The sequence below is a fragment of the Asparagus officinalis genome, chromosome 9, assembly GCF_001876935.1.
Source record: "Asparagus officinalis chromosome 9, Aspof.V1, whole genome shotgun sequence".
Lineage (NCBI taxonomy): Eukaryota > Viridiplantae > Streptophyta > Magnoliopsida > Asparagales > Asparagaceae > Asparagus > Asparagus officinalis.
This window is the reverse complement of record NC_033802.1, coordinates 8917758-8943745: the sequence shown is the minus strand read 5'-3', so window position 1 is coordinate 8943745 and position 25988 is coordinate 8917758. Positions and strand designations below refer to the sequence as shown.

The window sequence follows — 25988 nt, the reverse complement described above, 5'->3', positions numbered from 1 at the left end:
CAAGAGGATTATAATTTGTATATTCATTTGGTATCATGCATATTTATATATTTTTTGTGTATATTGTTTGTCATTATTAAAAAGAAGAAGATTGTTAGGTCTCATGTTTATGAGCCTACTATCTAATCTAGTTTTGATGATTAACAAACAATTCCTAACAACGTTTGTCGAGTATTTATATTTACTTGTCAGGAATTCTACACAAAGATCCTACATTGGTGGTTGGTTGGAATTAAGCTTAATGACGACATCCATTGGAGGTTGGATGGATTTGCGTGTTCACGATGATACTCAAAGAAGGTTGGCGGATATCAGAATGAAGCCGTCGTAATTCAAGTCAAGATCAACATCGCTTTATCTGCAACCAAGACGAGCTATAATGAAGATCAATTGCTTGGTTATAGTGTTTTAGGTTTATACTCTGTGTGTTTATACTTAGAGCTCAAAATTCATATACACACATTTGTTTTGATTTATCGTTTAGTAGTGTACACCCCGTGCAAAGCATGACCCTCTTTTTTTTTTCGCTACAGTAATTCTGTTTTTTAAATGTTTCATGTAAGTGCCACAGTAACATTTTTTTTAAAACGCTACAGTATCCCGTGTGCACTACAGTGATAATGTTACAGTATTTACTATGCTATTTACTGTAGCATGAATAGTAAATTTTTGGGTCCTCCTATTATTATGGAGGAATAGATTTTTGATTTATCGCCATTTTGTATTAATAGATTTAACAACGCGATTTTATATCTTTCCTCAAGTCTATTAATCTATTTTAAAGTATTTCAAAACTTGTTTGAAGAAATATCATCAAAATCAAGTTTTAACGTTTTCGCATTTTTTAACGGCTTGCAAAATAAATGAGTTTTCACAAATGAGAAATATAATTTGAGAAATTGTTTTTCTAACATGTTCTATTACATGTTTATAAACATTTTCTAGAGTTTTTCTAATTTTGGAGTTGTTTTGTAATTTTTAATTGAATTTACAAAAATAGGTTTTTAGCAGTTTTTTAAAATCTGGAATATCTATTTTAAAACAGCGATTTCTCACAAATACGAAGTAATATTTTATAAATTCTTTCTCTAACATGTTTATCTACATGTTTAGAAACTTTCCTCAAAATTTTACGATTTTTGGAGTTGATTCTATTTTTAATTGATTTTATAAAGTCAGTTACGCAGATTTTCAGGTTTCAGATTCTGTGAATAGTGTCGGTGAACAGTGTGGTCGACCGAACAGTAATCAATTGTAATAATTGCTAGTTTTTCCAGATTTTAATTTTTGGTGTTTTTCTTGGGTTTTGGGCTATTGTTTTAAGCAACTATAAATATCTTTTAGCCCTCAACACTTACTATCAACAAAGAAAAGTTTTTAAATAAGTTTTTGCAAGTTTGTTTCAAGTTTTTAAAGATCAAATGTGTGTTTTAGTTTTGTGAAGAGAGTTTCACAAGAAAAGGAGACCATCTCGGTTTGAGCTTCAAGCTTCATATCTCCATCTCTCTTCTTTTAGATAAGTTTTTCTAAACTCATCTTCTAGCTAACTATTGTTTTAGTTCTCATATTTATGCTAGATTGATTTGAGCTTAATTTTGATTTTATTATACTCATTGTTTACACACACACCCCTTGAGCTTAAGATTTTTCACACATAGTAATTTGGGTTGTGGGTTGTATCATTGAGAGTGAGCCTAAACTTAGTTCTCATCTTGTTAGAGAACAAACAATTTGTATTTAAGCTTATTTGTCGAGAGATCATATTGTAATACACAAGTACTCCGAGGAGAGTGGTTGGTGAGAGACGTGGTCGATTACAAGAGGAGTGGCGTTGGTTGTAAAGCCTAGGAAGAGATTGTAAATCCGAGCACTTGAGGAAAGCGACACGTGAGAGGCCAACACTTAGATAGTGTGTTGTGTGATTGTATTGTGAGAGCTGTAAACGTTTATTGGTGAGCGTTGAAAACTGAATGTGTAGTTTTTGTGATTGATGGTGGAGATTCTCCTCGAGGGTGAGGAGTGGAGGCGTAGGTCGAGGGTGACCAAACTCCTTGATCATTTGTTTGTGTTTGAGTTTTGGTATTGGCGTATTTTTATTGTCTCGTTGTTTATATCGCCTATTGCTTCATACTTGTTTATCCTTACATATATCTCATTGCATAATCATACTAGCTAGGATAATTGTTAATGAGTTTTTAATTTGGCATTGTAATCAGATTAGATTAGCAAATACCCTATTTACCGCCCCCCAAGGGTAATTTTAGTATCGAACCCAAACTCCACATTAGGTAATAATTAAGTGGGAATATCTTAAGAAGGGTATATCTAGATTTTTTTAATATTTTTATTTTCACTTAAGTAAGAACATCAATTCCTTGATAACTTATTCCGAACAACAACTCCACATTAGGTAATAATTAATGAGAAGTGGGAATGACATTCCTAACATCCAAAAACACATCATGTTCTGTAATTTATGATATCATCACAAATTGAAGTTTTCAATTAAGGAAATGTAGATTATTCAACATTTCCATTTAAACAAATATGTTAAGGAAAAAACATATATATATTTATTTCAGACAACAAAAGATGCCAGCCAATCCAGTGAGGGTGTGTTTGGCAGTTTGAAAGTGAATTAAAAATATGTAAGTTACTTTTTTTACAAATGACTTTCACATCCACGTCAGCATACAAATGAAATACAGTGTTTGTTTGAAAAAACAATGTTATTAAAAGTGAAATATGAAGATGATGTGGCAGAATATGATTACTTAGTAAATATATTTAAAACCATTTAATCAAAATCGGTTACTAATTTTGTCACTTTCATGTGACTTCACAAATTTTTTAGGTGAAGTGAAAATTGCATTGAAACTGAAATGTGAAGATGATGTGGTAGAATATGATTAATTATTAAATAAATTTAAAATTATTTATTAAAATCAGTTACCAATTTTGTCACTTTCATATGAATTGACCATTTTTTAAGGGAATTGGAAATTGCATTAAATTCTATGTGGCAACTTTCTTATATTTCACTTTCAAGACCATTTACATACAAACAAACATCTAAACTCTAGCTAAAAAGAAAGTCACTTTCTCACTTTTATTTTTCACTTGTATGCAAACAAACACTCCTTAAGTTTTAGCACTAAGGACATCTGAGAATTTAAAATAAAATTTTTATTGTAAATTGATTAATTACATTATAGTACACAAGATATGGTCTATTTGCATAGATGACCATGGAATCTTTGTATTTACATGGATAACCTTAAAATTACTAATTGTAATAAAACTGATGACTCTAAAATTCATTGATAGATTAACACTTTTTCTTATAATTTTGATCTCTTGTTGAATCGTTTAGCATTAGGGTTAGGCTTAGATTTTTGTTTAGAGTTAGGATTCGAGTTTGGATTAATCACTAAATGTTTATTGTGTCCACAATGGGCGCCAAACTATTTTGGGTGGAAATCTGTTAATGAGAGATCGTAGGAGTTGAGGTTGTTGACAGTCCTTGATTCCTCCACTAGCGGTTTGATTGGCTAAGCTCCTCCTGGAACCACTAACAAATGGTTATAAGGCACCAAAAAGTGATGCCAATAGTTCTTTAATGCTTAAGTTAGCGACTTGGAGAAAAGATAAAAATATGGTAGAAATTAAATGAAAAAGTAGATCCCAAGTTTTCTTACCAAAACGCCTCTTCTTATAATAACTTGGAGGGATAGATCAAGAAATGAGGGAAGTTCATGATATGGCGTAATCAGATCATCCCGATAAATAGAACTATAATAAAGTTTCATCCATAACCGAATTATCCAAATCCCTCCATTACTAGCCGAGGTTGTTATGATGGCTTGAGAGATCATAGGGAAAATTTACTCATTCGTTGTAGCCATGCCCTCGCGTGAGTTGGTTAAACTTCTTTAGCTCATGTGAGGAGAGATTTAATTTAGTCTATTTTTCACCGATGGGAGGACGAGCTCATCTTAGATCATGATGACCGAACTAATTAAGGTGAGGAGGTTGGACTGGTGATGACTGATGTTGGGCTAATGGCGAACAATCAGGCTACTCAAATACACTATGATCGGGTGTAGAGTTGAAACTTTCATAATACACATGTCACATTTTTATTGGACTTTCTCAATGTTTGGTGGGAAATTCAAAGAAAAAAATTAAGAATTAAATTTGTATTATTCTCTCTGCCAGGCTCAGAAAAGAATTAATTATAATTCTCTCGATACAACTTCTTTCTAATAGACTTAGAAAAGAAATTACAAATCTTCTAGATCGGTTTCCCGATTTACAAAAGAGAGAGATCGACGGAGATCCTTCCCTTTGTTTAAAACTGGGTTATTCTTAGTGTCGATGGAATGCCTCCCTCGAATGCTTGCGTCGAGTTTGCTTTCCGTAGACGATCCGAACACTTCACCTCGTGGAACGTTGTCTTCGCCTCTTGACTCGAAGTCTTGAATGAACTTGCAAAGAAAGTATTAGAACTCTAAACGAGTTTAGAAGAACTTGCAGAGCAAGTTTTGAACTCTGATCAAGTTGAGAAGAACTCTTAGAAAGAGTTCAAAAGCCAAGTCGAGTAATCTCAAAGGCTCAAATCAAAGCCTTCCAAGATGATCCAAGAGTTCCTCCAAGTTGCCAATCTCCAAAGCTCCAAAAAATCGATCTGAAGATCCAAAGATTTGATCTGCTCCAAAAGATCTCTTCTTTGCTGCCGGAAAGAGGATCCAAAGCAGCCCTGAACTAAGCTGAATTTTTAGCTATTTATAAGGGATTTTGGGGTGTAACCGCCCCTTAATCCGCTCCTTAATGGGGGCTTAATTGCCCCATTAATCGGGTGTAACAGCCCCTTAAACCACTCCCCAGATCATGGGTGGAAAACGGTTTTTGGAACCGTTTGAACGAGTCAAATGCAGTGATTTGCATTCTGGGGTGTGAACCTGTGTTCGAACACATGGTCTGGAAGCTGCGTTAGTGGCTGGATTTGAGCTGCGTCAGCGGTTCTGAACGCAGTGCCTGGAAGCTGCGTTTGTGCTGTGTTAGTGACATTCGAACGCATGGTCTGGAAGCTGTGTTAGCGGCTGGATTTGAGCTGCGTCAGTGACTGTAAATGCAGTGCTTGGAAGCTGCATTTGTACTGCGTTAGTAGCGTTCGAACGTAGCGTTTGGAAGCTGTGTTAGCGGTTGGATTTGAGCTGCGTCAGCGACTAAATCTGAACTATGTCTGTGGCTTAAGAACGCTACGTTTGTGCTGCGTTAGCGATTAAAAACGCTGCATTTTGTTAATGAGAATGCAATTGTTGCATTGTTTCGACTCTGGAACGCAGAGGCGAGCCTCAGACGAGCTTGGCAAGCTTCACGCGAAGTCTAATGTTCAGACGAAGTCTAGTCTTGTAGACGGGCTTCAGAACATAACTTGCTGTGAAGAACAGGTCATAACTTTCAAATTTTAAGTCGGAATAGGATGAATTATATATGACAATCGGTTATCTTGACGAGACAGAGCTGACCAAATCCACCCGAAGGGTTCGGTTTGCTCCCATCCGTTTCGTCAAATTCCTTACGGTTTGAGAGATATCTGCGTTTTGATTCGAAGAGAACGTTAATTTATAGCCTCTTTTGCTAGAGCGTTGCAAAGATCTTCATCTTGTAATCTTCATCTTGGCTCCTTGAAAATAAGAGAGTCGTCAGATTATAACTCCCGATGTTGATTGCGAAGGCTGTTGAATTAGAGCTTTCATCGATCTATGTGAAAGTTTTTAAATTGTGGTCTTCTGAAAGCCTTCAGATTGTAACTTCCATCATCAGTGTTTGATGGGGATCAGCTATCTGCAGTAATTTTTAGACAGCCTACACTCAAAGATTAGGTTTTTGGGCATGACACCTATCAATCTTATCGTTGAGAAACTTGGATTTTTCCAAGTGAATTTTTGGGCAAATTGAGCTAAACTTTTTGGTGGGTCCCACTATTCAAAATGGATAGGAGTGAGTTTGAACGCGTTCTTCATTCAAAGGAAATGAATCTGGTACTTGTCCAAATCGGTTTCTGATTGAATGAGATATTCAAGTCGGAAGATGGACCATGTTATGGTAATCTACCATTTATCAACAAAAATGATTAGAAGATTGTCTCCATGAGCCTAATGGAGTCACAATTCAAATCAACTCAGCTGAAAAGCCTAGCCAAAAGCCAAACGCTTTAGCTGACACGAAGCGCGGAAGCAGTCGGCCCTTCGCCTTTAAGGCGGCTACTCAGGAGTCCATCCAACTCCCAATCGAAACGACTCCCCCAGTGGCGACTCGGCTTTTAGCCGTCTAAAATTTCCTATAAGTTCCCGCATACAACTCAAAAGAAAGACTGGACGAGTCAAGAAGGCTCACTCAGTCAACACGCGCGCGTCAATCAACACGCGTACGTCAACCAACGCGTGTTCGACGGTCAGTCCCGCAACGAAGCGTACAAATCAAAAAGTCACTCGAATACATGAAACGGTGATAAAGAACAAGGCCCGAAACGAGAATTCGACAGAAGCGACAGACCCGCGCAAGTGCGGGTCGGATTTGTCCGTCGCGTAGTCTGGGGCCCAATACGCGTTTTGGCAGTTTTAAAGCGGTTTTTCGCAGGATTTATCTATTCTCGGGGTTCCTAACTGACTTTATATTATCCCCAAACGTGATTAGGTTGTTGTTAACTAAAGATAGAGCCAAATCACTTGTTCTCATCCAAATAACCGCACCCGAGGCCTATAAATATCAGCCCAAGGCCTCCATTTCGCAGATCTAAAATTTTATCAAGAGGACGAGGTACTGCTGGATTGAAGAGTGAAGGAGCACGAAATTTCAGCAAAGGTCAACGAGATCCCGGCGAACTTCAGCACAGAAGAGGAGTCATTCGAAGGATCCGAAGCCCCGTACGTCCGTTCCTTGAGATTAGGCTTGGTCTTAATCTCGAGAAGAGCTACTGATTTCGCTTGGTCGATTTCAGCACTTTAAGCAAATACCCCCTTGGTGAGGTAGAAGCTCTGCCAAATTTTTTGCCAACCGGATCTCACTCGCGGTCATTCACGGATAAACCCGGCACTGGTAGAGAACCCACGCAAGCAAGAGCCGATAAACGGATCTTGTGTTTCTTTTCAAGAGAGTTGTAATTTTTATTTTCGTTATTTGAATTCTTTGTAAACGACTAAAGTTAAAATGAAATCAGTAATGAAGACAACTTTTAGCGAAAACAAACTGGCGACCACAGTGGGAGTCGACAGCCTTTCTGCGAAGGCTGACGTGTCGCAACCTCGGATCCTTATCCCGGTTGAAACGGAGGTCGAATATGAGTTCGACCAGCAGAAGTACGAGGAATACTTGTCCGCCTCCTCCATATCGGCCTCTCCCCGTAGATGCATGAAGGCCTACTCCAGGAAGACCCGTTGGACTTCAACTGCAGAAGCCCAAGAAGAAGATCCTCACAATGCCCCGCCGGCATCCGACGAGGCTAAAACTACAAATCTGAACCCCTTGAGCAAGGGCTCGACTGTTGATGACGTGCTAACTCTATCAAAGAGAGCACGTCAGAGGCGACGCCAACGCCTCGCGTGCCAACTGGCCAAAGCCTTGGAACCAGTTGATGGAATCCACTATGAGGCGGATCTGAAGTCTAGGATGCGCCAACCGCCACAACCGCCACAATAGAGGGTGGACAACCCCTCCTTCAAACCAGCGAAGAACGAATGGGTCCGCATCAAAAGGACCCGATCGACTCTTCAAGAGCGGATTCAGAAATGTCGCGCATTGCTTGCACATGCAAGAATTCTCGTGCAAGAGGCCAAGAAATTGGAAGATGAAGGAGTGTAAAAGAAGCCTCAAACACTGCACCAAGTATGGAGGCCAAAGTCTAAGACGGCGGCCAAAAAGATCGAAAAACGCGTGTCACTCAAATTCGACCCGTCGAAATGCGGGTCACTCAAATCCGACCCGCCGAAACACGGGTCACCCAGATCCAACCCTCCAGCTCGTGGGTCAACCAGATCCGACCCTCCAGCTCACGGGTCACTTAGATCCGACCCTCCAACCCGTGGGTCACTCAAGTCTGACCCGCGTTAGAGTCAAGACAAAAGATGTCCTGCACCTATTTCTTCGGTTCCATCAAGTTCCACACCTCTAGTGGAGATCCGCGACAATGTGGATCTATCTCATTTTAAGATAACCATCAAAGATCGTCTTGGGCCGTCACATAATGATCGAGGCAAAGCTCCAGTTAGAGAGCGCTCAATCCCGTTGAACGGATCTCGAGCAGTTTTTCAGGCTGGAGGTCGTAATCGTCCTCCTAATCAGTGGAGGAGAACGTATAACAGGAAAAGTCCTATAACTGACCGCATTGGATTACGTGTCGAAGTCCAGGAGCCTGTTGAAAGCCTACGTTCGCGAAAACATAGCCTAAGACATGTGACTCCTGAAGACGCTAATAAAGCATTAAATTCCCAGAAGAGAACGTACTCGTCAGACGAGGACGTTACACCTATGGACTCGTGCCAACACACGATGGGTTGCTCCGGTCATCCGACCGATGAGTTGTACTATCGGGCCCGAGGTACGAACAGGTCTCAGAGAAGGAATCACTGAGAACCGGACTCCCATTGTCCGTGTTCCAAAATTATTAAGGCGGTGTTGTCAGAATGTTGCTGTTCCAAGGCCGCCCCAGAGAGAGTTTCAGTATTTGAAAGAATCTCCACCAGAACGCCTGAATCCAAACCAAGGTGTTTCCACAAGAAGAGAGCTACTCCTCAAGATGATGAGTTTCTAGAAGTATCTGTCAACATGACTGGTAGAGGGAAGTCAACATGACTCTTTAGACCTGACCAGTTTTCAGGAGTATCCCAACGGATAACTCGATTACAAACGGGAACCGGTAGACGAAAGAATTATCATAGGATACAAAAGGGACTACCCTCAGATGATTAAACGTCAGATGCTCGCTCAGATGCCTGCTCAGCAATGGCTTCTGATGATACGACATCAAGCACAGGACAATCCTATGAGTCGTTCATGATCAACGCAGAGCAGATGAGTAAAATTCTTGAGGACGCTTTAACTAAGCAGAGAGAATTTCAAATTTGAAATGGAAATGGCTATGCAGCAAATGAGGGAGATGCATGACCAGCAAATCGCGGTACTGACAAATCAGCAGGGAGAGTCTAACCGTAGAATTAATCCCAACCAAGCTGATAATGATCGGGAAGTGGAGGGGAATGCCAACATGAACACCCCTCCCGTCGACAACAATACTGGGGGTGGTCCCTCGGATGTTAACAATACGAAAGAGGACCACATTGCCTCTCCCCGAAATCGCCCGAATAAAGATGCGAGCGAGGATAAGAAGATGAGGGATTTGGAGAGCAAAATCAATGCATTGATGAGTGCTCAGGAACTAAAAAGATCCGGAATACCATGCCCATACCCAAGAGAGTGGGAGTCAATCACGTATCCGGCAAATTTCAATTTAATCAACTTCACGCCATTTGATGGAAAGGGTTCCCCCACTCAGCATTAAATATACTTCAAATCTCACTTGGGGATAATCTCCGGGAATGAACCTCTGATGGTACGGTCATTCGTCGACACTCTTCGCGGAGTAGCCTTCGATTGGTATCGCCGCCTCAAGCCGGGGAGTATTAGCAGTTGGGAGGACATGGAGGACATGTTTCTCACGAATTTCTTCGATGACGACACAGAGATCTCAATCGGAACGTTATTTGATGAGAAGCAAAAAGACGGAGAGTTGGTTGAAAATTTCATCAAACGATTCCGGAACAAAGCTATGAATTGTAGGGATCCGATAAGTGAGGACTTCATCTTGGAAACTTGCCACAACAATCTTTCGTTGGATATCCTTGAAGCTATGGGAATGGCACCGCCCAAGACCTGGAAGGATTTGAAGGTCCGAGGGGAACGAGCCAAACGTTTCCTTAAGAGAAAAAAGGCCGAAAGAGGTCAAACAACGACAAATGCTCCATAGCAGAATTTTGTCCCTAAGGGTAAAGGAAAAGCACAAGTGAATGCAGTGGACGCGAACCAAACATTCAAAGTGCAAGCGCAACCGCAACAGCAGCAGCAAAAGGCGCCTCAGCAGTCACGGTGGTAACAACAGCCTCAGAAACAGAAGACTTCGGAGCCAAAATTCCGAAAAGTCTACTCGTTTAAATAGGATGAAGTTTCCAGTATTTTCAAATACCTTATAGAGAACAACAAGATCAAGTTGCCTCCGATCCAAGATCAAGAAGACGCTAAGAGGGTTAATGACCCGAAGTATTGCGCATTTCACAGACAAGTCATGCTACGCCCTCAAGGATAAGATCCAAGCTTTGATCGATGTAGGGGTTATTACCATGAAGCAGCCTAAAGAGAAGAAGGTGGGTGCGAATGCGGTGTCGATCAGCTTCAGATCTGTCCCTTTGAACTGGTTTCAACCCGAGCCCGTGACGAAAGTTGCGATGAACACCGTGAACAATGATCCTCACAAACAACGTCAGAAAGGACTTGTGCCACACACAGCCCCGAATGGTGAAATTCTTTGGGTTCATCCTGATCTGGTCAAAGATGAACAGTGGGTCGGATCGTCATCCAAGACGAAATCAAAATGCAAGGGAAAATCCTGCTACGGAGCCTCTGCTATTCCAAGAGAAGATGACGAAAGAATTCCTACTTTCCCGCTTTTTGAAGATGAACAAGAAGCCTTTGTAACCCGGAACGGAAATGAATATCATTTCAAGTACCCGGATGCTTCCAAGCAATTAGCTAAGCAGGGGGTAACCAAAACCGTTCCCTCTAAGACATTAACAGAAATGGGAATTGTCACAACTCCCCTAACACCCATAGTTATGGAGAAGACCCAACAAAAGCAAAAAGGGAAAGAACCCTTATATCAAGAGGGTCAGAACCCGAAGCAGTCTCGATTCAATCAACCGATTGGGAGAGACAAACCAGGAAGCTCGAGCGCTCCACCCTATTTTGATATTATGACACAGTTACCGGCTAGAATAATCCTATATGAGCTGCTGCGTCTTTCAAAAGACACGAGGCAAGCTTTACAAGAAACCTTGGCCAATTCTGAAGTTTTCCTGACTCAGATTAAGCCATCTCCTGAAGAACCAGAGCCGCTAGTCCAACATTGCAACCTCGCGGTGCACCATTTTCCCTACATTTCTTTCACTAAAGAGGATATGCAGACGAAGAATTCGAAGCATGACCGGCCAAAAAGCGTATCATTTATATGGACGGTTGGCTTATATTCGTCGCTTCATTTCAAACCTTTCGAGAAAATGTCAACCATTCTTCGGGCTTACAAAAAAAGGCGTATCACTTATATGCGATGACGCTTGCCAAAAAGCGTTTGAAGATATTAAAGAATATCTCTTAAAACCTCTAGTGCTCGTTGCACCGAAGTCGGGCAAACCATTCTTGATTTATGTCAAGGCGACGAGCCATTCATTAAGTGCATTACTTGCATAAGACGACGATAACGGTCATGAACAGGCAGTATATTACTTGAGTCGGACCCTTGTGGGTGTCGAATCTCGATATCCAATGATCGAAAGAGAGTGTCTCGCCTTAGTATTCGCTATCCAAAAGATGCGACACTACTTGGTGGGGAAAACTATCTACGTTATCTCCAATGTTAACCCAGTCAGAATATTCATGACACAGCCTGCTTTCATGAATTGGCGGTTAGCGAAATGGGCTTTACTTCTGTCCTAATACGACCTACATTTTAAACAATAAAAGTTAGTCAATGGACAAGCTATTTGTGATCTCCTGGCAGCTAACCCAACTACGGATACCGCCGAGGTATACGACGATCTGCCAGATGAAACCCACGAAGTCAATGTAACTTCCCATCAACAGGTGTGACGTTTGTACTTCGATGGTGCTTCTCAAGCAACTAATGTAGCAAGTGCCCCTGGATGTTCTAAGATTTCTTCTGGAGTTGGAGTTGTCTTAGTTTCCCCGGGAAAATATGTGATGCTTCGAGCTTACTCGCTGACCGAGCCATGCTCGAATAACGTAGTCGAGTATAATGCGCTACTTATTGGACTCAGCTTTGCTAAAGAGCTGGGGGTCGAGTATCTCGAAGCTTTCGGTGATTCTCAATTAGTAGTTAAACAAATTCATGAGGAATATGAGGTCAGAAATCAAGACTTAATACCATACCACAAGGTGGCCGTTGAGATGGCAGAATCTTTTGAAGGATTCTTCATCAAATACATTCCATGCTTACAAAACGCATACGCAGATGCGCTGGCAGCATTAGCCGTGTCCCTGGCACAGCCTCCCGAAACAGAACAGTTCGTTACGGTAAGAACTCACCAACTCTTCGTGCCAATCTACGATGAAGATGACAAGGAAGAGGATATTAAAGAAGTACATTCAACTCAAGTCGATTTCGAACCCCGAGATTAGCGTTTCCCTATCATCGATTACGTCTTGCATGGAATCTTACCAGAAGACGTGAAGGAAAGGGACTCAATCTGACGAAGAGTACCGAGATTCTACTATAATACGGAGAGTCGAACGCTATATCGAAGGGGGTACAATGGCTTACTACTATGTTGTTTATCGATTAAAGAAGCAGAAGAAGTCCTGAAAGAGACGCACGAAGGGGTTTGTGATGCACACCAACTTGGCCCCAAACTTTATGACCGCATCAGAAGAATGTGATATTATTGGCCTACCATGATCAAAGATGCGGTCGCATATGCCCGAAAGTGTCACGCGTGTCAAGTGCACGCGAATTATATGCACCAACCCCCGGAGCATTTGCATCCTTCGGCTACATCATGGCCTTTTGAGACTTGGGGAATGGATATTATTGGTCCTATAAATCCCCCGTCAGTCAAAGGTGATCGATTCATTCTAGCAATTACTGATTACTTCTCCAAGTGGGCTGAAGCAATTCCGCTCAAAGAAGTGAAGACGAACAACGTCATTGCGTTCATTAAGCACCACATTATCTACCGGTATGGTGTCCCAAGGCGAATCATACATGACAACGGTCCTCAGTTTGTCAGTAATGCATTCATCAGATTTTGCGAGAAGTTTAAAATTCAAGACGTCTCATCAACAGCTTATAATCCCACAGCAAACGGATTAGCTGAAGCTTTTAACAAGACTATCATCAAGTTTCTATCAAAACTCGTGAAGACTAACAAACGAGATTGGGATGATAAACTCGGCAAAGCACTATGGGCTTACCGTACCACAGTTCACACGCCTGCCGGCACAACCCCATATTCTTTGGTGTACGGGTGTGAAGCTGTCCTTCTGTTGGAAATTCAAATTCCATCTTTTCGAATCGCTCTCGCATCCCAGATGACGACCGAAGAACAACATCAGAAACGTCTCAAAGAACTCGAGATGCTCGACGAAAAACGCTTGGAGACTCAACAGTACATTGAATTCTACCAAGCCAAAAGTTCTCGAGCTTTCGACAAGAAGGTTCGACAATGGAGTTTTAAAGAAGGAGATTTAGTCTTAACCGAATGACGGCCTATGATCCTTAACTCCAAGAAGAAAGGCAAATTTGAACCCAAATGGGAAGGGCTGTTCGTAGTAAAGACAGTCTACTCGAGTGGCGCATATCGCCTTATTACTAAGGAAGGCGACCGACTTATGATGCCGATAAACGGCAAGTTTCTGAAAAAATACTACCCTTAGTATATTCAGGATAACCAATATACCGAGAAGTTCCCAGAAGAATACTACATGTGGTATTCTTAGGGATAACCCAGTTGCTATGGAAGTAATGAATAAGAAATTCACACTTAGACTCTGAATGTATTCAAAGTTAAAGCGTATTTTATTGTTGATGTCAAATTCACTAATTCTCATGAATTCTTTTGCTGAGGCGAGATTCGCCCTTTTTGACAGATCAATCTTTCCTCACAAAATCTCCTACTGATCGAATCAATCGACGGTGGGCCCACCAAAATTTCTATCCGGCAATTCATGGCAATTCTCAAAACTTAACGTATTAAGTCCTGATCACTTAACATCAAAATCCCCCATCGAATAGCTAGTACAAACCAGTATTTCTACTGCTACATGTATTCCTCTCTCTTTGCTTTCAGGCCAAGCCTATAAAAGTTAGGGCCAAAGCCAGTTTCCCCTCTCATTTCCTTCCATGAACGAGAGGTCCACTTTCAATTTGAGCAATCAAACCTATAAAAGTTAGGATTGTCTCCAACCTCACTTGGTCATACCTGCAGATAGTTAGGACTAAGATCGAGTCATCCCTTTCGATAAACGAAAAACTTCCATCTTTTCCTTTTCAGCCAAACCTATAAAAGTTAGGGTCAAAATCGGAATTTTCCCTCAATCAATGAGGAACTCTTTTCTTGGATCAAGCAACAAATCCTATAAAAGTTAGGGTTGTTTGAATCTTTCCGATTCTCGGAGTGAAGATCTCACTCCTAGTTTCATCTTTTCGGATTCTGAGGGTGGAGATCCCACCTCGAGTTTCGTTTCCAACTGGACATAGAATATAAAATTCTTCCTCTTTAGTGTTGGAAGATAGAATATAAAATTCTTCCTCTTCCATTTTTGGGTTCGTCTTTACCCTAAACAAGACTTGGGGACAGAATATAAATTCTTCCTCTTCAGCATCGGGTTTGTCTTTACCCTGAGAAAAGACACAATTCTCAACTTCAAATCCGCGCACTTTATGCACGGAGAATTTTATCTCGACTCCTAAATAGAGATAAGCCTACGCCTAACACGCGTAGCCAGTTTAGTCTTTCACTGAGTGGAAAAAGACACCAGAATACGAGTCTGGAGACTTTTCTCCCGAATCCTAAGTAGGGATGAGTCAGCGCCTAACACGCATTGCCGGGTGCCATATTCCCGTAAGAAATGGTGAAGTCTATATATTCAAAGTCATAGCATTAAGTCTAAGAAGAATTAACTCTATTAGCACAACGTTACATGTGAAACGGGTTCTAATAATTCACATGCTAGCCCGATTCAAACGATAATCGGTAAAGGCATATCAAATCCGTTGAAGGCTGAGGATTTGTCAAAAATCCTAAGTCTGCGCCTAACACGCGTTGCCGGATACCATATTTCTGTGAGAAATGGTAAAGTCTATGCATGCAAAGTCATAGCATTAAGTCTATGAAGAATTAATTCTCTTAGCACAACGTTACATGTGAAACGGGTTCTAATAATTCACATGCTAGCCCGACTCAAACGGTAATCGGTAAAGGCTCATCAAACCCATTGAAGGCTGAGGGTTTGCCAAAAATCCTATAAATATTATGGTTGATTATTCCAAACAGAATAAGACATCTTGAAGGCTGAGGGTTTGCCAAAAATCCTATAAATATTATGGTTGATTATTCCAAACAGAATAAGACATCATAATAAAAGAGGTATAATGAACAAAATATTATGGTTGATTATTCCAAACAGAATAAGACATCATAATAAAAGAGGTATAATGAACAAAAAAATATATCTTCTATTAAAAAAATTGAGTTTGCAGGTACAAAAGTTACAATTAATCTACATAAAGCTTATGGCTAAGAACTTGCTGCTCCAACTTAGATAATTCCACAGTATAAGCTTGCTCAAGCTCGCTCCGTATCGTGGTCTTCATAGAGTCTTCATCAGCAGCCAATACCTTCCCGGCTTCTGCTTTCATCGTAGCCAACTTCTCTTTAGTAAGTGCCAGTTGCCCGGACATGTCCTCTCGAGCGCGCTCCACATGTACTCTTGTCATCTTCAAAGCAGCTTGAGCATCCTTCACTGCTTTTAACTCTAGCTTGAGTCGTGCTATGGTGGCATCACCTGACACAAGAGAGGAGTCAATATTGCAAAGAGTTGCCGACTTGCCAGCACAAGCAGCTTCCAGTTGGTGAACAAGACCCTCCGCTTCCTGAATCTTAGAATCAGCAGATACTTGAGCTTCATGCCATGCTTGTAACTTGGCTTCCATCTGAGCGGCCACATATGAAGAAACTCCGGCTGCCTGAAACTCCTTCAGTTTTTCAAGTTCGCACTCAAGGCGAACCAAGTTTGCAGTAATAACGTCCGCCAGGTCTGAATACCCTTGACTCCTTAGAAAAGTCACTTGGTTGTCGAGATATGACTTGAAGAGACCAATAGAAAGCCCGTTGCGGAGAAGATTATCAACCATCTCGTTCACGAACGAGAAGAAAGAACGAATTTCCATGCGAAGGAGAATTTTATCTGGGTCGTTATTGGATAGTAGTGCCGTGACGAGATCATAAAGCTGAGTTGAGAGCCCTAAAAAGAAGAGTAACTATTTAGGAATCTTAGTCCGAATAGTTTCAAGATAAATGTCGAAAACAGGGCTCACCAATAACTATGGAAGGCTCTTCAGTTTGACGCTCTGCGTTCGACACCCCTTGCACGCTTGCATGAGTCCTTGGAGTTATTGCAGACGTAATAGTCGTAGATGTGCCGACTTCTTCAGTTGGTCTTGCGATTTGTTCAACCGGACTGATCCCCGTAGCTGTAGTAGTCATCTCGGTTGCCAGGATCGTGTGCTGAGTTTTAGCCACTGACGACTGAGTTTCTATAATAGTTGCATCAGTCTTAACGACTGGTCCTACAAGTATGACTCCCTTAAGGCTAAGTAAAACTGATAAGGGTCTTAACGACTGGTCCTACAAGTATGACTCCCTTAAGGCTAAGTAAAACTGATAAGGGAATAACTTTCACAGAAGGACAAAATCCATACCTGTATGACTCCCTTAAGGCTAAGTAAAACTGATAAGGGAATAACTTTCACAGAAGGACAAAATCCATACCTGCAGAGGAACCGGGCTCGATGACTGGTTCAACAGTCTCGAGGACTGGTTCAACAGTTTCGATGACCGGTTTAGCTGTTTCCATAACCGGTTCAATAGCACCACGACAAGTTTGTTCTGACAACATGTCATCAAGTAGCCTGTCGCCAGAACCTGAAGGGTCCTGTATGGGATGAGATGGAGGTGCATCGGCTGCATGATGAAAGGTTTCTTTATCATTTGGGCCTTCTATTGAAACATCTGAAGAAAATTCTAAGTGTTAAGACATGGAAAGAGAATTAAATTCACCTCCGGTGATGACGGCATGCTCTTCAATCCTAACGTCAACAATCGCCTCCTGTAGCTTTTCTAAAAGAGCCAGAAGCATGTAAGCAATTAGAGGAGGGATGAATTCTGAGTCGTTTAATACCCGAGATTGCCATCTAAAAGGTGTACTACCGGTAATAGGAGTACCTGGGCTAGCAACCACCATGGACAAATCAGTTCCAACACTCACCAAATCCTGACCCACGGCCTCATCTGCTTGTGGCACAAAGCATGACCCTCCAAAAAAGTCTAAGTCGGGAGAAGGAGGGTTGTACATCATTGCATCTTCATCATGACCCTCTAGAAAAGAAAATCTGCTAAGTCTAAAGCTTGGTAGAAGAAAATATTGAAAAGATGACAAGAGTTGGAACATTACCTTCCCCACCAATGGGTGCATCGCCGGCCGCCTCCGTTTGAGAAGCCTGAGGTTTAGCGTGGCGCTTGATGGTCAACTTCAGCCGTTTTGTGGGTCGGGTCTCTTGGAGATCTACAAGTCTATCTTGTGTTGATATGGCATGCAGCTCAATTTGCAATCCTACCTGAGCTATGGCCCGAGATTGAGTACGGGTGATGAGGCCACCTCTCTCCTCTTCCTCCTTGGAACCTACATCTGAAAGTTCAACCATCATTCTATTATAAGTAGGCAAAATTCTCCACTTCTTTCGATCTTTAAGTCGGCAAACTCGATCAGCGATCGATAGATCCCATAGCTCTTTATAAAAAGACTCAGACAAACCTGCTGCGTGTTCCTCAAAGTCGCTGTTGACCTCCATAGAACCACCAACAGCGATTTCATCCTCTTCGGAAGTCTCCTCGTTGGAAGCAAAAGATCTCTCTTCTACTTCCTCCACTTTTTGCTTACCCTTGCCTGAGGGACTAGCGAGTTTATGGTTGCGTTTCCTCTGTTCCTGTATATTTTCTCGAACAATCTTCTCAGTAATACGCGATGCAACTTCGGCCATTAATTCCTTAATTGATCTTAGAGGAACGGGCTCGGTGGCTGCTGTTACGCCCTGGTTCCAAAATGTAATAGTTTGGAGCGTGACTCGGCCGTTAATGCAACCATACAGTCACATTCACGCCTCTAGATCATCCTGTATACATATAAAATGAAAACTATACCAAAGAGCATGTAACAGTCACATTCACGCCTCTAGATCATCCTGTATACATATAAAATGAAAACTATACCAAAGAGCATGTAACCAAGAAAATAAAATGGAATGTATAGATAAAGAAATATCAGAAATTTCCATAGTTCTATAACAAGTCCACAAATCTCTAAAGAGAAAGGAAAAAAATACACCATAGTCTGGAGAGACAACTGTGGCTAAAGAAAAACCTGAACCAAAATAACTACCTAAAACAACTGAACTGGAGAACTGATAGAAGGAACGGTGATCACTCCAGCTGAACCTGCTCCTCGAAATACTCTCGGTCCTACGAAGAAAGAACAGTTCCCGAATTTGGGGCATACAAACCCAGGGGAGTCAGGAAACTCCCAACAAGCATGTAAAATGAAGGAATAGTGCACGTATAAGTGTAATGTGGCATGGAAAAATAATAAAAACTCAATTAACGGTAATAGAAAAAAAATGCTAATTATAGATATCAAATAGGTCAACCACAAGACACACAAGCCTGTTATTACTGTTTTAGATGTTATTTGAATTAGAGAAGAATATTTCATGTATATAAGTCGGTTTCCCGTAAACCGTCCCGGGAACACGGCTTCAAGTCATGATGGGCCCTTAGTTCTCATATATATACATATATATACCAGGATATCAAGAATGTGCACAAACCCGCTTATATACGTGTTATATTCTCCGTCCAATTCTCCTTTTATTAAACCCCATGTTGTCTGTTTAATCTAAGTAACTGTGCATGAAATGTTGTGTACTAACCACAGTGATTCCATGGAACGGCTTCCATAAAATTATGAAAGATAACCGTGGTCCAAAACATGTCTAATCAAGAGGAGTGCATCGTCTAGTCGATGCTATAATAATAATAGCCAAGCAAAATCTCATATCGGGATATCGATATCGAGAGCATAGCCATGCTATAAAAAACACGCTTATAAATCATATTTTTGGACGGAAGACGTCTTCATGCACAGTCTAGCCTATTTGATGGCATTTACTGATTAACACCGATTTCAACCACACAATCTATTTCATAGCATAACAAGGTACACAAAATGAGTTGACAAGTTCACTAAAATAAATATAAGTAAAAAAACTGGTACGAGAACTAATATTTTTAAAGGACAAAAAGAGAGAATTTGATAAATAATATAAGTCTAAAATTTAGTAAACAAACTAATAGTCAAAATAATTTTTTTTATAACCAAAAAGACATGACCAAAAGAAGTGATTTATAAAGCAACAAATCTGTTTTTTTTTTTGGAAACCTAGGATTATACGGAGAAGAAAAAAAAGTGAATGGTTTTAAAGGGTCAAACCATTGACTACTACATCGGACACAAAATATCTAACCATGTTACCCTCAAGCCTTGTCAATTGCATGCTATTACCGAAAGTTTAATAATCACACAAATGAAAAAGAAACAAAATCTATATACATGACCATAACTAACTGTATATTAAAGGTACAAGATCCCAAAGATGGAACCATTTTGGTCATACTTATTTACAGCTCTTGCCCTTGGAGAGGCATGAACTTCAAATTAATTATAGCTCATGCAATCTCTCTAATTACAGCTCATGCCATCAAAATAATTACAACGAATGTCATTCAACTTATTATCATATCAACATACAGCACCTTGATAACTTACAAATATTAAAACTCTACATCAATGACCGGCTATGTATATTGTCATAAAGTTTTATTTATTTACAGTTCATGCCATCAAAGTATTTACAGCTCATGCCATCAAAATAATTACAACAAATGCCATTCAACCTATTATCATATACATACAACACCTTGATGACTCACAAATATTAAAATTTCATAGAAAAATATATATATAATCGAGTGAAAAAAAATGTTGCATGAATGAAAAAAAATCTAAAATAATAATCTAAAAATAATAATATTTGAGGAAAAGAATGCTTGCCGATTTGTCGAAGAAAAGACTATAAACTCCAAAAGAAAAAAAAATCCAAATGTTGTCTCCTTTCCTTCTCTTGTTCTCTATTGCTTATTTTCTCTTTTTTTCGTTTTTTTTATGAAAGAAGAAGTGAGGATATATATAAAGGGGAAAGTAAAAATTAAAAAATTCCTAAAATTAAGGAATTTGTTTTTAAATTTGGTAAAATGGGTAAAAACAAACAAGGAAACTACAAAAAAAAAGAATCCCACGTTTTTTTTTAATTTGGGAGCCAAAATCACGGGATTTTGATTTTAAAAAAATTCCAAAAAAGAAAAAGAATCATCATGAATCTCTCAAACGAAAACATGGGTGAAGTGGGCTTTCTAGGTGGGCCTTTGAGAACCCTCATTTTTTTAACATGATGTGGGCTATTCATAAAGCTTTCTACAACATAAAATAATTGTGGACCTCCTATAAAACCTTGTATAAAAATATTAATTATTACATCTGCCATAATCCATTTGCAGCATAAATATGTGAGCTCTAAGTGGCGATCGGTATTTGGAAGACTGAACTTGGCCTCAGTACAGCCCGTCACATTCCATAGCCAAGCGCGAACGCCGTCCACTAGTCCGCCGCGAGTATGGAACTGTTGGTTCGGATTCCCGACATATAACTGGTCGTACCCGAATTGACGGGCGAACCGGCACGGCAAATAGGGCTCTAAATAACAGCACCCCTTTACTCGGAAAACAAGATGGCCAGGCCTTATATTCATGAGCCACCTGAAGCATCCAACATCGAGAGAAGTCCGATCGGTTCCGGGCACTTCTATGTCAGTAAGCATCCCATCATATTTGCTGTCGAAGAGAGGGAGACATGGGTTGATTACCCAGCCCTTGTGCAGGTGCAAACCTTTCCTGACTTCCGAGAAGTCCCGAGCTTTCCACCTACACCCTTCGAACAATTGTAGCAGAGGAGTAGATAGATTCACATTAGTAGGGGGCGACATCAGATCAGGGCGACAAAGAACCAACCACCCCATCAGATATGCATAAGGGAGTTCTGCCTTCGTCATAGGAATCTTCGTGGATGGGGTCTCATCAGTTTGAGCAAAAGCGGTGACCACCTGAGGAAGCCCGCGATGTATGTCGGCGATCATTGCTGGAAAAAGAGATAGGTTTCTCCCATAAGCAAGCTGGACAGCCGGGAATAGTACCTCTATCGGCAGGGCATCTGAGGTCTAATATGGTACTACACACTTCTTCAACCAAAGTGCTATATAACCAGTCAATAAAGTTTTAGGATGAATGGGCTTTTGGGCGTACCATAAAAAGGTTTTGAATTTAATCCAAGGAATTTGTCTTGAGCACTCGCGGTGGTATAAGAGCGGGCACCGCACTTCTCAATCAATCTGTTAATCTCCGGGGAAGTCAGCGGTTGCAACTCACAAACTTCCTCATTGAGTTTCTCCAAGTTCTTAAATAAGTAGCAAGAGAATTGTTTCAAGCTTATTTGAGGAAACTTCTTCATCGCAACCGGGTTAGTTCCGGCTATAGCAATTTGATAATGACACGTGAGTTCCCATAACGTGTCGTATCGAACAGGCTTATGGATCTTCAATTGATGGAGCTCCCGGTTGGAGGGAAAATATTCTTGATATGGTATATCTCCCAGTTGCAGTCCGGAGACTTTATGCATCTCATGAAAGGGTAATCCCAAATCTCTGTTCCGTGTAAGAAAGGTGTTAGTATCTGGATTGTACAACTTTATTAACCCCATGAAGTGAAGAGCGTTCACCGGTAATCCGTATTGCGTGGCCCGGATAGCTTCATACAATCTTATTAACTTTAACTCAGCACCCCATCGGTGGGGGACATAACCTGTCATCCTCCCCCACCATGATTTGTCTGAAGAATGAGACCAGCCATGACACCTGTAATTTTCAATAGGTAACTCTCGCTCTAGCTAAGCAAGGCGATTCTTCACTGTACGAGCTATTATAGGTATTTCCCCTTTAGACGGGTCCTCCAATCCCATCACACCGGGGTGTAACCCTGTAATATGTTTTCTGCCATTAGAACCCGGGAGTGAATGGTTGGAGACAAATCCGCAAGGGATATTGGTGTGCTCTTCTGTCAAAGTCCAAGGCATCTGTCGCGTCACCGCCTGCCCCCGTAATTCTGTTTGCGAACGATGACGAGGAAATGGGGGAAGGTATAACCAAGTTGTGCCATCACTGTGTAACCACCGATCATCTTCGAGCTTTATGATATCTGGATCCGTCACAGAATCGCCAAACAGGTAATGTGTCTTCCTTAAAGGATGATCGGGATCCGTATCTTCAGCAAGTGGCGCATCTGTAATTAACTGGCACGTGATATGACGGCCCCCCTCCCGTACTAGCTTACAGAATTCATCTGGGAGATCCAAAGCGAATTGAGGAGTGGAAGGAATTGACGCCGGATTATCAACGGCAGTGTAATACCTGCTCCTATGGCCATCTATCTTGATTTGAGAAAATGGCGTCGCCGGGTATTCAACTGAAATGAAGAAGGCATGTTTATCTAACGCGTTTATGAAGAAATATCAATACAATACAGGGGGTTGAATTCTTTTCACCAATCCGTGAAATAGAGTCACCATCTTGTAATTGATGAGACGATTTTAGCAGTATTTCAAACTCACAAGATAACGTACATCTTCACGCAAATAACGCGGCGATGCACCCTATCTTACAGAACGTAATACGGCAGAAAATTGCCCCATATGGCCTTAAGACGCGTTTTGACCAAGAAAAACGTATCCGATAAGCATCCACCCCCACAAAGGAGGATGTCAACTATTCCCAACTGCCTCACTAAGGAGAATAGGGCGGGGATGTAATATAGAAGCATCCACCCCCACAAAGGAGGATATCAGCTCTTCCCGACTACCTCACTAAGGAGGACAGAGAGGGGGTACAATATGCAATGTGACATAATGAAGATTGGATTCATAAGCAGGAAATTATATTCATAAACGAGAAATTATGAGAGCTTACCAGTGAAAGATGGATGCTCCCTCTCAGGCGATTGAGTAGCTGAGCGGGTCCTCGGGAGGCGCGATCTCCTCGTTGACATGGCTAATCTGTAATAAAGATCAACAGCTCAGTCAGATCAAGAATCAAGATACATGAATCGAAAGACTAAAAGGGAAATTGAGAATCTTTGATTGAAATTCTACAAAATAGAATTTTCCAGTTAAGGGTCTAATTAAACCTATATGACATTCTCGGTTCAAGTTAAAGGAAGATCAAATATACAAGTCAAGTAAATCAAGCGCCTCCTACATAGCTCACGCGCATAATCGAGTATGAAAATTCAGGGGCGAGATCAAGTCGAAGGTTACAAAGCCAAACCAAGGGTCTCGACCACGTCAAACATGCAGGCTTATAAGCTCACAGAATCATTCGAAATCAAAGCGTGGATGTTGAATTGAGTTTTGAAATCATACATGCATACATACGTGAACGTGGACAAGAATTAAGCGGTATTTAGTCATCTACACAACCAAGTATCCCAAAGGCTTAATGTTGACAAGGATACGAAGCTAAACTTCCAAGAAATTCAAACCAATCGCCATGTTCGAATTCAAATCGTTCGACCACATACAAGTTTGGATTCAAGGCATACACGAGTTCAATCATACACAAGAGTTCGACCACATACAAGTTTGGATTCAAGGCATAAACGAGTTCAGTTACATATGAATTCAATAATACAAGAGCTTGGCTATATACAAGTTCGAGTTCAATCATATACAAAAGTTCAATCATATACAAGAGCTCGGTTATATGCAAGTTCGAATTTGAATCACATACGAATTCAATCACATACAAGAGTTCGGTCAAGAGTCGGGTCATGTTTCGAAGAGTTGTTCAACCACACATTCAACCAACACCAATTGACCAAAAGCTCAACAAAATTTTCGGATATGAACAGGTTCAACAAGAACTCAGTCGGCCATCAACAAAAATCCAATCAAGATTCGGTTTTTGTACAAATTCAAGAATAGAGCTCAAAGAATTCCGACCAACTTCTCAAACCCCAAGTCCAAAATTTGTTTTTTTTTCCAAGATTAAAGGGTTGGGGACTGCAATATCAAATCATGAACACAACCAAAGCCAAAAATTCGAGCATCACTCAAAGTTAAAATCAAATTTCGGTTTTCCCTCAAGATCGAATAACTAAGGCTTCAATGATCAAGCTATGCACATAACCACAACCAAGAAACTCGGCCATTACTCAAAGCCTAAAATCAAATTTCGTTTTCCCCCAAATTCAAGAGCTAGGGTTTCAACTATCTTAGCCAAAACTAAAGTGGAGACATTGAAACGTACCTAAAATTTGAAGAAGAATCGAGGAGGAGGAGAAGCCCGTCAATGCTCAAACCCAAATCAACAAGTTGCCAAACCCTAGCTTTTGAAGAGGTGAGAAATTCGGCCAAGTCAAGAGCTTCTGAAGAATCTTTGATCTTACCAAACTTGAAGAGATTGAGAGTTCTTAGAGGAGATGAATTCTTGGAATAGAAGAGTTCTTAGAATAGAAGAGTTCTTGAAAAGAAGAAGACCGAAGAAGAAAATAGGGGGAAGAAGAAGCTGGGACCGAAAATAGAAGAAGGGGAGAGAGATCGGGATTTTAATCCCCAACACACAGCACCCGACCCGCGAAACGCGGGTCAGATTTGTGCCCGACCCGCGCGTGCGCGGGTCGAGTGTGATCCGGCGGCCGTTTTCACCAGTTTTCGCTTATTTTTGGGATATACGAAGCCCAATTTTATATTTTCGGATGATTTTGCGGTATTTCACTCATGTTCAGGGTATTCGGGGTCCAATTTTATATTTTTGGGTGATTTCGCGGCATTTCGCTCATGTCTAGGGTATTCGGAGCCTAATTTTATATTTTGTGTGATTTCGCGACATTTCGCCCATATTCAGAATATTCGAGACCCGATTTTATATTTTTTGGTGGCTTCAAGGCATTTCGCCCATATTCAGAATATTCGAGACCCGATTTTATATTTTTTGGTGGCTTCAAGGCATTTCGCTCATATTCAGAATATTCAAAACTCACGTACACTCCAATGGATATACGAGTCTAAACTGTTCCTCATTTTGACGGGAAGTTCCTGGAGAATATTATATATATAATAATAATTCTTAAGGATAACCCGGCAACCTCCGACGGGTACACGAGGTTAAACTGATTCCCGAAACTCCCAGGAGTACACGAGTATAAACTGTCCGACGGGTACACGAGGTTAAACTGATTCCCGAAACTCCCAGGAGTACACGAGTATAAACTGGTTCTCTTCAGGTTAACGCGAAACCCTAGGGTCAACGCTGATCAACGCGTAGCCCTAGGTAAACGTCAGTCAACGCGTTGCAATGAGAGTCAACGACGATCGATACGAAACCCTAAGGTCAACGCTGGTCAACACGTAGCCTCAGGTCAACGCCGGTCAACGCCGGTCAACGCGTTACAATGAAAGTCAACGCCGATCGATACGAAACCCTAAGGTCAACGCCGGTCAACGCCTAGCCTTAGATCAACGCCGGTCAACACGTTGCAATGAGAGTCAACACCGATCGACGCGAAACCCTAAGGTCAACGCCGATCAACGCGTACCCCTAGGTCAACGCCGGTCAACACGTTGCAATGAGAGTTAACGTCAATTGAAACAAAACCCTAAAGTTAACGCCGGTCAACGCGTAGCCCTAGGTCAACACCGGTCAACGC

At 41.1% G+C, this 25988-nt stretch overlaps 1 protein-coding gene and 1 long non-coding RNA gene across 2 annotated transcripts in view; both read right to left on the bottom strand.

The window, feature by feature from the left end:
- Nucleotides 1-24918, bottom strand: part of LOC109823639 — a 30753-nt gene extending 5835 nt beyond the window's left edge. The window contains exons 1-2 of the long non-coding RNA XR_002242429.1: nt 24590-24918; nt 23252-23337 (exon numbers count right to left, since the gene is read on the bottom strand). This is a non-coding gene — a long non-coding RNA (uncharacterized LOC109823639). The remainder of the gene's footprint in view (nt 1-23251; nt 23338-24589) is intronic.
- On the bottom strand, nt 17436-17918 carry LOC109823638. Its single transcript, XM_020389922.1, has 2 exons — nt 17881-17918; nt 17436-17754 (listed from the first exon to the last, which is right to left on the bottom strand). Exons 1-2 carry the CDS (start codon nt 17915-17917, stop codon nt 17468-17470), a joined length of 324 nt encoding a protein of 107 aa, XP_020245511.1. The 5' UTR covers nt 17918; the 3' UTR covers nt 17436-17467.

What these genes read in the sequence shown, in the direction of transcription:
- LOC109823638 (XM_020389922.1), bottom strand. Translation starts at nt 17,917, where the DNA reads ATGGAGGTCAACAGCGACTTTGAGGAACACGCAGCAG. An exon ending in CTTTGAGGAACACGCAGCAG is followed by an intron (nt 17,755 to 17,880) that starts GTTTGTCTGAGT and finishes TTGAACTTTCAG; the next exon opens with ATGTAGGTTCCAAGGAGGAA.